This window comes from Pyxicephalus adspersus, chromosome 12 (genome assembly GCF_032062135.1).
Source record: "Pyxicephalus adspersus chromosome 12, UCB_Pads_2.0, whole genome shotgun sequence".
NCBI classification, from domain to species: Eukaryota; Metazoa; Chordata; class Amphibia; order Anura; family Pyxicephalidae; genus Pyxicephalus; species Pyxicephalus adspersus.
The window spans coordinates 1,261,788-1,273,512 of record NC_092869.1 but is presented as its reverse complement, the minus strand read 5'-3'; the positions used below and the strand labels follow the sequence as shown (position 1 = coordinate 1,273,512).

The 11,725-nt window shown below is 48.6% G+C and overlaps 2 protein-coding genes across 2 annotated transcripts in view; both read left to right on the top strand.

Moving 5' to 3' along the window:
- Positions 1-5,364, top strand: part of RAB13 (RAB13, member RAS oncogene family) — a 5,856-nt gene extending 492 nt beyond the window's left edge. Inside the window, exons 2-8 of the mRNA XM_072428183.1 lie at positions 2,057-2,117; positions 2,920-2,980; positions 3,162-3,239; positions 3,493-3,582; positions 3,695-3,760; positions 3,887-3,937; positions 4,016-5,364. Coding sequence (XP_072284284.1) covers positions 2,057-2,117; positions 2,920-2,980; positions 3,162-3,239; positions 3,493-3,582; positions 3,695-3,760; positions 3,887-3,937; positions 4,016-4,090 — 482 coding nt within the window. The 3' untranslated portion in view covers positions 4,091-5,364. The remainder of the gene's footprint in view (positions 1-2,056; positions 2,118-2,919; positions 2,981-3,161; positions 3,240-3,492; positions 3,583-3,694; positions 3,761-3,886; positions 3,938-4,015) is intronic.
- A 1,303-nt stretch (positions 5,365-6,667) lies between these two features.
- JTB (jumping translocation breakpoint) lies at positions 6,668-9,972 on the top strand (the record flags this gene model as incomplete). Its single annotated transcript, XM_072428220.1, is given in 4 exon segments — positions 6,668-6,717; positions 6,797-6,879; positions 7,001-7,080; positions 7,717-9,972. Coding segments are annotated over 4 exon segments (370 nt in total), but the record flags the coding sequence as incomplete, so codon positions are not given.
- Between the last annotated feature and the right edge of the window lie 1,753 nt (positions 9,973-11,725).

Genomic DNA, 11,725 nt, shown 5'->3' with positions numbered 1-11,725 from the left:
CTCCCTGGGGTCACCCCCAACTTCCTGCTGCTCCCTGGGGTCACCCCAACTTCCTGCAACTCCCTGGGGTCACCCCAACTTCCCAATTCCTTCAGCTCAGGGGGGTCACCCCAACTTCTCACTTCCTGCAGCTCCCTGGGGTCACCCCAAACTTACTGCAACTCCCTGGGGTCACCCCAACTTCCTGCAGCTCCCTGGGGTCACCCCAAACTTCCAACTTCCTGCTGCTCAGGGGGGCACCCCAAACTTCTCACTTCCTGCAGCTCAGCGGGGTCACCCCAACTTCCTGCAACTCCCTGGGGTCACCCCAACTTCCTGCAGCTCCCCGGGGTCACCCCAACTTCCTGCAGCTCCCTGGGGTCACCCCAACTTCTCACTTCCTGCAACTCAGGGGGGTCACCCCAAACTTTTTGCAACTCCCTGGGGTCACTCCCAAACTTCCCACTTCCTGCAACTCCCTGGGGTCACCCCAATCTTCTCTCTTCCTGCAGCTCCCCGGGGTCACCCCAAACTTCTCACTTCCTGCAGCCCTGGGGGGTCACCCCAACTTCTCACTTCCTGCAGCTCCCTGAGGTCACCCCAAACTTCTCACTTCCTGCAGCCATGGGGGGTCACCCCAAACTTCTCACTTCCTGCAGCCATGGGGGGTCACCCCAAACTTCTCACTTCCTGCAGCTCCCCGGGCTCACCCCAAAATCTCAGAACTCAGCTCAGTGGATCACCCCAAACTTCCCAGGAATCAGCTTCCCAGGGTCACCCCAAACTTCTGATCGCCCCCCATTGGTCACCGGCGTGAAACCTTTCATTCAAAAAAGAGAAATAAGGAGGAGACACCACAGACGCAATTTTTAGGAAAATCTGATCAGCCAATAGCTGGGGAGGGGCGGCGATGTCCAAATCGCTGACCAATCAGTTTCTGTTTTTTTGGCCACAATACAAAAAAAAGTTGTGTCCCCAAAATCCTAGCACCCAATAGCCACTTCCTACTGCGGGGTCACCCAGCTTCATGTCCCCGAGAGAGCAATAGCAGCTTCCGCCCTATGGTGGCGCCATTCAGCACGGCAGCCGTAAGATCGGCTCGTCCAATGGCTGAGCTCACTTTGTACAACCAGCTAAACTTTTTTAACTTTGTTTTTGTTTTTTAACATTTACAACTTTATTGGGGCATTTTTTTCGGTTTGGCGCTCCTCTCTGGTTTTGTTGTCTCTTCCATTCTCCGTTACTCTTTTCTTTTTCCTACTCTGAATGCTATTGGTGTTTTTTGCCCATTTCACTGATTCCCCACCACAGCACTTTTTCGGGATTTGAGTCTTTATTATATAGTTATTGCCTCAGGTTTATCTTGGTGTCCCCATTTAAGGGATTTTCCTTCACTTCCTGTTCTAGAGACACAACAGGAAATGAAAGAAAATCTCTGCAATGGGATATGTGCAGTTTGTTGTCACCAGGACAGGTGGAAGGACAATATGGGGACACAGCAGTATCAGACTTCTCGTGGGTGAATCAGCGCAGCCGGTCCGTCATTTCCCTGGACCGCAGAACGCATGGCGTGGAATAATAGGCAGGATGTACTGCGGTGTCACCTTACAACAAAGACAGGAAGTGTCATCACTTGGCAGGGCCAATCAGCTCTCTTCTCTTATGAATGTTTTCACACAAGATTCACCCAATCTAAGATTGACCCTGAGATGTGTCAAATTCCCTCTTGAGCAGAGGGCAAATCCATAATTTATGGTGACAATGGTCTGATGCGTTGTACAAAATTCATTTGCGATTGGCAGCTTCTGATTGGTTGGTTGATTGTTTTCCACTCAGTGGTCAGTTGACCACACCCCTTCCAGCCTATCCGCCAATCGCAATCAGCAGTGGGGCGTGTCTACTGAATTCTGATTTGTTACACAGAATGGCCAACCCTGGCGCTTCACCACCTCATAGCTCCGCCCTTTAACAAGACCCGCCCACTAGTACCCACAGCTGATACTTTCCATCACTCTGATAGGTGGGTGGGTGTGGTTTATCATGTGACCTTTCTGATTGGTGCTTTTTTATTTCCTAGGGATCGACTTTAAAATTCGAACCACAGAGATCCAGGGGAAGAAGATCAAGCTGCAGGTTTGGTAAGAGAGGGATTTAAATACCCCTGGATGGGGTGGGGGCGGGGTCCTGATTTGAAGATAGGCTCCTCCCATAATGACCAATGGGGCGCCATGATTTGGGTTTTCATGACGTCACTCACCGAAAGAATGAGCCCAATGTGTTCTGATTGGCTGGGACTTGGACAGCTGCTCGGTGACACAATAATATGGCGGTGACACATATGACCGGTTCCCATGAGATGAGGATGGGGCGTTGTCACCCGATACCAGGAAATGATATTTGATAGATTGGGGTCACACTACTGATGTAGAATTCCCCTTCTCCCAGCGATTCATCATTAATAATTACCCAGAATTCCCCCCGGCGGGGGTGGGGAGGTGGAGGGGCAGTTATTGGTTCTGTGCCATATCGGCGGCTTACAGCAAACACAGAATAAATTGCAGCTTGCAGGAAGTTTGTGTCCCCGATGTGTCACTGTGTACATTGTCAATATGTGCTCTACATGGGTTTAACCCCTTCATCCCCCTGTGCGCCCCCTAGGGACCAGATTGAGTATTACATGCCCAATGTGAGGCGGGGGCTCAATTGGTATCCCAGACCCCCAAAGATCCCTCAGTTCAGGATCAGTGTCCCCTTAAACAGGAAGTGAGAGGAAATCTCCTCCTTCATAACTTCAGGGTCAGAAAGTGGGAGTCTCTAGGTAAAGCAACCATAATATGGGGGGAGGGGTGGAAATCAGGATGCCCCCTCCCCCCATTTGTTGCTGTTTTCTGTAATATTTATAACGTGAAAACCTTGAAATTGTTTTATTGTTTCCTCCAGGGACACAGCCGGCCAGGAGAGATTCAAAACCATCACTACGGCGTATTACCGGGGCGCCATGGTAAGTACCGCCCACTTCTCACCGCAGGCTCCGCCCATTCAACTCCACCCAGATTCTGGAAAGTACAGAAAGGGGCGGGGCAAAGAAGTTATTGTTGGTAGAAGTCTATTTTAGGGGCGGAGCTCCTTTTTTAAGGCGTGTCCTTGCAGAACCAATGACCTGGCCTCGTTGTGTCTTTCAGGGGATCATCCTGGTCTATGACATCACAGACGAGCGATCGTTCGAAAATATTCAGAATTGGATGAAGAGCATTAAAGAGGTAAGATTGGTCTATATAGGGGGCGGGGTCATCATCCCATGGCAGCCAATCAGAAATCACACCTAAGCTCTCCACCTTTGAACATAGAGCAGCCACTCCCTCTTCCAGCCTGACTGCAGCTTTCACCTGGTGGGCAGGGATCAGGCTAATCGGTTTGGGTGGACCTGCCCCTGAAAGGCGATTGGTTGGTTGGGTCACATGACGATTGATGATTGGACGCTTTCATTCCGTCTCCTGGTTTTATTTCTTGCAGAATGCGGCCCCGGGGGTGGAGCGGATGCTTCTGGGTAACAAGTGTGACATGGAGAGCCGGAGGAAAGTCCCGAAGGAAAGAGGGGAAAAGGTACAGATATGGATGTGGGGGAGGGTACATACCAGCTGCAAGCTGACATCAGGCTTTCAGTGTTGGGAAAGGGGAGGGGCAGCCATTATATAACAAATCTTCTGTCCTCCAGCTCGCCAAGGAACACGGGATCCGATTCTTTGAGACCAGCGCCAAGTCCAGCCAGAACGTGGATGAGGTAGGAGGGGCCCCCAGGGCAGTCTGTGTAGATGTAAAGGCTGGGGCTGTCCCTAGAGGAGGGGCCAAAATTGGCATTTATTTCCACCAATGAGCCGCTGACATTTTCTCCCTTTTTTCCCATCAGTCCTTCAATGCTCTGGCCACAGATATCCTGATGAATATGACACGGAGGGCGGTAAGTGATGATTGGATGGCAGGCACATGATCCCGCCCCTGAGGACTGGTACTAACCTTCTCTCTATGTATCCCGCAGGCCCACGGCATGAAGGACCCCCTGGATTTAAAGAACTCCTCCAAGAAGGGGAGCAGCAAATGTGCACTGATATAAAGGCCTGGTGGAGTGGAGTGACTATTTATGCTCCGCCCCTATCAGAGACTTATCCCACCCCTGAGGAACTGGGGCGTCACCCTCATCCTGAGATCCTTCTAGAACATTTTCGAGGGGGTTGGGTTTTGATTATAGAAGGCTGAAAGTGGGGTCACTGCCCAGGGGTCACAGCTGGATGAAAAGATTCGCTAAAGATCATGTGACTCCACCCCTGCCATGTTAGTATAGATTTAAAGGAGGCCTCCAGAGAATGACTGCTGCCTCTTGCTTCAGGATTTAAAATGCTGAATCTGAAGGATGACCATGACAACCAGCCAGGCAGCATTTTCTGGGGGTGGGCAGACCTTGTTACATTCCTTTCATCCCCTTACCCGCTGAGCGCCCCCTGCTGCTGGGGCAGTAAAGCTGAGCCTATTCAGCTTCTTTGTGACCCCCCAGAAAATGGCAGCTGCAGTTTTTGGACCAGCAGCTTCAATCCCCGTCTTGTTCCACGAGTTCTGTCCTGGCTCTTGAAGTATCCACTGCACCCAATGGGTAACATTGCACCTTATACCTGAGCACGCCCCCTATTGGGGACACCAACTAAACATTCCTAATGGATTTTCTAGAGCCTGGACAGGAATGAGGGAACAAAATCAGCCATGACTACTATGAAAGGTGACAACCTGAGCAAGTCAGAAAAGTCAGAGGGGTGGGGCTAGTGTGTGTGCCCCGCCCCTTCTGTAATAGCAGTATTATAATTGTGGGGGGTATTAAAAATGGTGAGCCAATCACTAGGAGCGACAGATTCCATGACATGGAAGGGGGCCGGGGCATGCTCGGAGTTGCAGTTTAAGGAGTCCTCTACAATATGGAGAGCTGTTAATCGCGGGGGCTGATTGGATTACAATAGAAATGGTCACTGCTCCTCAGCCAATGAGACGGAGTGAAGAGTTACCAATCAATGTATCCATCCAAGACGGTCTTAGTCCCTCCATGCACCTCGGCAGCCAATCCGATGGGCTCATCGTTTCTCTGCAGCAAGTTGGACAATGGAAGTGATCACCTGATTGGCTGAAACCAGCAAAGACTTTATGAATTCTTCACTCTGATTGGTGTTTCTATGGCAATGGAAAAGTGTTTTTTTTTTTTTTTAATACCTGGAGTCTGAGCTGACGCCCCATTGGTCAGTTCGCTGTCAGCTGGTTTCAGTTTCTGTATGATGAGTCTTATTAACATGTTTGTATGAGAGAGCAAAACTCTCCAAAGGAAATACACTTATCTAACATTTTCTACTCTGCGTCTCTTCATTTCCTTCACCTCGCCGACCACAGACCCCCAAATATATAATTAGAGCTAAATCCTGCTCAGCCCAACTTCCTGTCTGGGTGACAACCACATCCTTCATTTCCAAAATGGGTGTCACTAAGACAGGAAGTGAGGGGAAATTTCCTGAAGGGGGTCACAGCCATAGAAAAACATTTAACTCTTTCCCTGCTGTGCACAATTTGCTGAGGATCATCAGACATCTGGAAGTAGAGGACCAATCAGAAGTTTCTGTTCAGAAGGGGCGGTGTCTCATGATCACATGACATAAAAATGGCAATAGGTGTCTAATTCCCAGGTAAGAGGACCTGTCACACCTGTGCCATTCATATAGCAGAGCTCTCCTACACATATGTCCAGGGGCCCTTGATGATCGGATATCGGGGGCCCCAGCTGTCCTGTGTAATAGCTTTATATCCTTCAAATTGGTAACAGGTCCCCTTTACTGGCTGCTACACATGACTGGGGCAGATTCATTAAGCCGTATGATGGATGGGGGACATTTCTATCTGTGCATTCAACAGATTTCCTTTATGGGCATTAAATTTTACAGACCGGTAATTACTCACTGCATTTTCTGCAGAGACCTCCTAAGTAGTGAATGCGGAGTTCTGCTTTAGGGAGTATTTTGTATGAGGAGCACATATAAGTACAGGAGAGAATAATGGTGGGGGAGGGTAGACTGTGACCCCATAGGGGGAGAACCTATCATGTGGTTGGTGCTGGCAAATCATTGGGCGCTGGTTCAGGTAACTTTTATTTGAGAATTGTTCCAACTTCAGCAGGAAATGAGAATTCTCTGAACCTTGGGAGTCACTGAGAAAATAATTTTATAATTTGTATAAATTCTATCCCCAACCTTATAATAGATTAGTATTAGGTAATATTGATGACGTCAGAGGTCAGCTGATACATTGTAATACATTGAATCACCAAGGAGGAGAGCGTCAAATATCTCCAATGGCCACACGGGGGCGCGCCACACAATCACTGCTATAGCTGCAGTTCCTAGGATAGCCGCGACGAGGGCGCTCCGCATACATACTTATAGAACTCAGAGGTTTGACAGCTGCAGTTTTTCCTACGGCCACACGATGGCGCACGGGTGACCTCACACCGGAAGTAGTTGCTCCGTGTCTCCCAGCGGAGACGTAGTGGTTTGTTGCTCTGTGCCCACACATCAACCCCCATGTGTGTTACACTTATTCCTACCCCCCATGTGTTATATTTATTGGTGTATCATATTTTGTAATTCTGATGAATTCCTCTCAGGTGGGCGGAGTCATCTGTGGTGCAGGAGGAGAAGCCGGAGGGGGAATCCGGTAAGTGTTGCGCTCTCCTCGGAGTTGGACAGTCTCTGGCGTCCATGGTTTGCTCTCACCTTCGTATTCTGTGTTACAGACATCCCGGCGGTGACACCATGCTGGAGGACAGAGGAATTCACCATCTCCAGAGATTGCTACGGCTGTAACCAGTTTGAGGCGGTAAGTGGCCCTTTGTAGCCCCGCGCACTATATATCCCATACAGGTCTATTGGGGGATGGGCGGGGCATGATCAGCTGCTCACTTCCCCTCCGCCATCCAAATGATGATTTCTCTTTCCAGAAAACGGTCGGTCAGTGCGGGGTCACCGGATACATCGAGCAGGTCAACTGCATCCAATCCAATAAGGTGGAGTACAAAAGGTAAGTGGACCTGGGGCGAAGGTGGGGCATAGAGGGAGCCATCATGGCTGTGCCAATCAATTAGCTCACATAGGGGGTGGGGTCACCAGATGAACCATCCATTTCCTGTGAAGATCCTCGGTATTGGTGTTTATGAGATGTGGGCGGGGCCATGCCTGTGTTAAGGGGTGGGGTCACTAGATGAACCACCTATTTCCTTAGTAGATCCCCGGTATTGGTGTTCATAAGATGTGGGCGGGGCCATGACTGTAATGAGGAGGGGTGGGGTCACCAGACTCACCACTCATTTCCTGAGAAGATCCCCCGTATTGGTGTTCATGAGATGTGGGCGGGGCCACTAGATGAACTACCTATTTTCCTTAGTAGATCCCCCAGTATTAGTGTTTGAGATGTGGGCGGGGCCTTGCCTGTAATAAGGGGCGGGGTCACTAGATGAACCACCTATTTCCTTAGTAGATCCACGGTATTGGTGTTTATGAGATGTGGGCGGAGTGTAATTAGGGGCGTGGCACTATTGACAACCAGCCAGCACACACAATGCAGTTCTGGCTCCTCCCCCTATTCTCTGTTATTGGAGGGTTTTGTCGGCTGGGCGGGGTTCTGCTCACTCTAAGTTTGTCTCCGCCCTTTTTCCAGCTGCCGTTCGGTTGCCATGGAGAAGAAAGTCTTCTGGCAGTTTGTGGGGATGATGATGGCGGCGGCGGTGGTGATGTCGCTGGTGGTGGTGTTGCGGCAGAGGACTTTGGATCGGAGGGCCCTGGAGAAGGTGCGCAAGCAGATAGAGTCCATCTAAGCGGAGTCTGGGACCCCCGGGCTGTGACTGACCCGCTGACCAATCCCGTGCCAGGAACTTTAAAGTGATATGTCAGTTATAGGTGGAGCCCTGTGGGCGGAGCTATCCCCTGGCTTCCTCTATATCGGGGGGGGTCGGAATTTTCCCGGAACTTTGCACAGAAATCCGACCCGAAAAATGGAAGACACTATCGGGGGGTAAATTCTCCATCAATTCAAAGTTACCAGTGGAGTGACCCTTTTATTGGCTGACTATTACTGTGATTTTAAAAGGCGGGGCTTCCATGCTCCTCCCTCTTCTGGGGTCCCAGTTGGGGGGAATCAGACATTCATTCTGTGGTGTTTGGACTCTCCATGTATTTATTATTCACACAAAGTTGATGTTTTATATTTTTAGGAAATAAAAAAAAATACTGAGAATTCTGATTTATTTCTCACATTATACAGAGAGCATAGCAAAAGCTGGACGTGCGGGGTCATGTGATCGCTCCCCCCCACCCCCATAAAGTGACGGCTCCCAGTGTGGAGTCATGTGATCAATCCCAGACAATGTAATAACAGCTCAATGGTATGGGGTCATGTGATCTCTGTTAGCCAATGTAGTAAAATCTCACTGGTATTTAGTCATGTGATCACTCCCAGCCAATGTATTGAAAGCTTGCAGTGTATATAATGAAGGTGCAACATGTGCCATTGCATGAGGGCCCCGGACCCTGCTCACACAAAAGGGACCTTAATAGGAGCCCATCATTGGCTAAATTCACTGTGTAATATTATGAACGCTTACAGTGTTGAGTCATGTGATCACTCTGAGCCAATGTAGTGAAAGCCTATGGAATGGTGTCATGTGATCGCTTTACCCCCATGATATGAAAGCTTGTAGTATGGTGTCATGTGATTGCTCTCAGCCAATGTAGTGAAAGGTTACAGTGTACTATCAGGCTGATATAGGGAGTGCAAAGTGTTTAACTTCATGAGGGCCCCGGACTCTCCTTGGTCATCAGGGGCCCACCATTGACTACGTCTGCCACTGTGTGGTATCGTGAAAGTTTACAGTGTTGGGTCATGTGATCAGTCCCAACCTAAAATGTGCTGAGTTTACAGTATGGAGTCATGTGATTGCTCCCAGCCAATAGGATGAGAGCGGTGACAAGACGTGACCGTACAATACATGGAGCTCGTCCTGCAGACAAAACCCCCAAATACAGAAGAGGTGGCCCAGCACCCCTCCCCCCATCCGTCTCACCAGGAGCCGAAATCCTGATTGGCAAAGATCGATTCTCTACATCAATCAATCGAGTTCATGGAGGGACAGATTGGAGAGTTCTGATCATGTGACCTCCAATAATCGGGAAATGTCACAAAACTTTTCCATCTGGAAGCGATCGGACCACCGCGGCAGAATTCATGGTCTGAGCTGATCATGTGATTGTATCAGACATCTGATTGGCTGGAATGACACACAGATTGTGGTGGGCGATGGACGCAATCTTCAGAGGAATGAAATGCGCTCGCTGGCGTCCTATCTCCGGTGAATGTTTTCTCATTTATTCCCTTCTAATCTCACATTGGACAATTCCGGATCTCGGGATATTGGAGACGTCAAAGTAATTGTTCCATCTGTGATAATCGCCCCCTGCAGGACAAATGTCGTCACAGCCGCCACCATATCATCCTATGCGTCCATATCGCAATATTCCATCAGATTAGCGCTCCGGAGATCAGCTCATCATACAATGCAAGATGGCCCCGGGCTGCGGCTCCGGAGATTATCAGGACAATTGTCAGAGAGCGTCGTCACCGATCAGCGAGATAAACGTCCTCTCGTATCTTCCAATATGGCGGAAAGTCTCAGGGAAGCCGATCATCTCAGAGACATTTCAGGAAGAAGAGATTGCAGACACTTCGCCTGGGGCAGTCACAGAGTTTACCGATCCGCAGACCGCGCTTCACCGCACACGGATCTCCCATAATGCACTGCGACAGAAAGTCATGTTAGCATTGTGATGTCACATTGTACTGCGCTACAGAATATGTCAGAGCTATATAAATGTATAATATTAGTGTGTGACTGTGGGGGACATTAGAGTGTCAGCTCTTCTGTACAGAGACTGATGGGACTGGCTCAGTGATCTCTGTACAGCACTATGGTATATGTCAGAGCTATATAAATGTATAATGTTTAAATTGTTTCTTCTTCATATTTCTATCTGTTTATTCACTTGAATGGGAGTGAATAATCCTTACAATCAGGTGTCAGCCATAGCTCATATCCAGCTATCCTCGCACACTACAGGATGGAGCTTGCTATCGTCATCTAAATCTACTTTTATTTCCTTTTAAATAACTTTATTTACACGTTCTGTTATAATGTCAGCCCAGATACAATCTTTATTAGTATCCGATATATTACCTGATATTATATCTACTGACTCATGCAATAATTATCATTGGAAACGAATGACTAGCGACCATTCGTCCGATCATCGTTAACAAAAAACAAAGCCGATGAACGAGGAATGGCGCTGGAAACCAACGACCGTCCCGGCTGATCTGATTGGGCGACGATCGTTCGCTATCTATTGCATTTACGGTCGTTCAGTGATCATGTGATACACTTTCTTCCTGCATCGTTCACACTATCGTATCTAGCGTGTGTACACTATTGGGGGATTAGATTTGAACGATCGTATCGTTACAGCATGTACAGAATTGTGCGCAATACGATCGTTCAAAATAATCGTTTGTTTTCTAACAATAATTATTGCACGTGTGTACGTAAATCAGAATGATGATACTTTGCCTATTGTGTGTCCCATTACAACACAGACAGTATAGGGCTCCATAGCCCCCGAGGAATGTGCGAAACGCGTCGGGGACGAGCCTGTCTCTGGTCCTGGAATAAATGGTCAGAATATTTGGGCTTCAATATCCAGATGGAGGAAGGGTAATGCTGAGCAGCCAGTGAGGGTTTCTTTGTTGTATATATTATTTATCTTTTACTTACTCCTCTATATGTAATGTTTGAAATAAAGTAATATCATTTTTTCACTTTCTCTTTTTCTCTTTCCTCCAATCTGATACACTGCCTTGGCAATACAAAACATTTGGAACTTAGAAATTTCGTCTTGGGACCCCCCCCCCCCCACATAATCGGCTACAAATGACATTTGGGGTATAAATCTGAGCGCTCACCATCTCCTTTTCGCTTCCCCTCGGTTGGGCCCTATGGGCCGGTGACTGTGCGGTCTCCCTGATCTCCAGGGCCCCCAGCAGGATAAGGCACAGGGTGATGGTCGGTAGGCAGTGGGTGAGGATCATGGCAGCTCCGGGTGGTTGTGTCTGTGTGGTCGGAGTCCTCTCAGTGCCGGGGATTAGGAGGAGGCGCGGCGGTGTTAAACGCTCGGCGCATTGGGTGGCACCCGGGGTCACTAAGCCGCCAAGGAAAGAAACTTAAATGACTTCAGCTGATCTCTAAAAGCCCCTGTTATGTCACCGGGGGGTCAGCCAGGGCAGATTGATCACAGAATGTTCCTATGGCAGCTTTGGTTCCCCGCTGTCGGCCTGTTTAGGCCAATGATCCATTTTTGAATTTGTGTCCCCATAAGAGAGATTTTCCCTCATTTCCTGTCTCTGTGACACCTCAATAGAAGAGAGCGAAGGCCCAGATTGTAAGAAAACATTGTCCGGAGTTCTGTCTCTTTTTCTTCCTCTTCCATCACTTCCTGTCCTGAAATATTCAATCTTTATTGAATATTTCAGGACAGGAATCTTTATTTATCATTCAAACTTTCTTTTCAGGCTTCCTCCAATCCTAATACCACTCATGTACATGTGGAAGGATTTTTAAAAT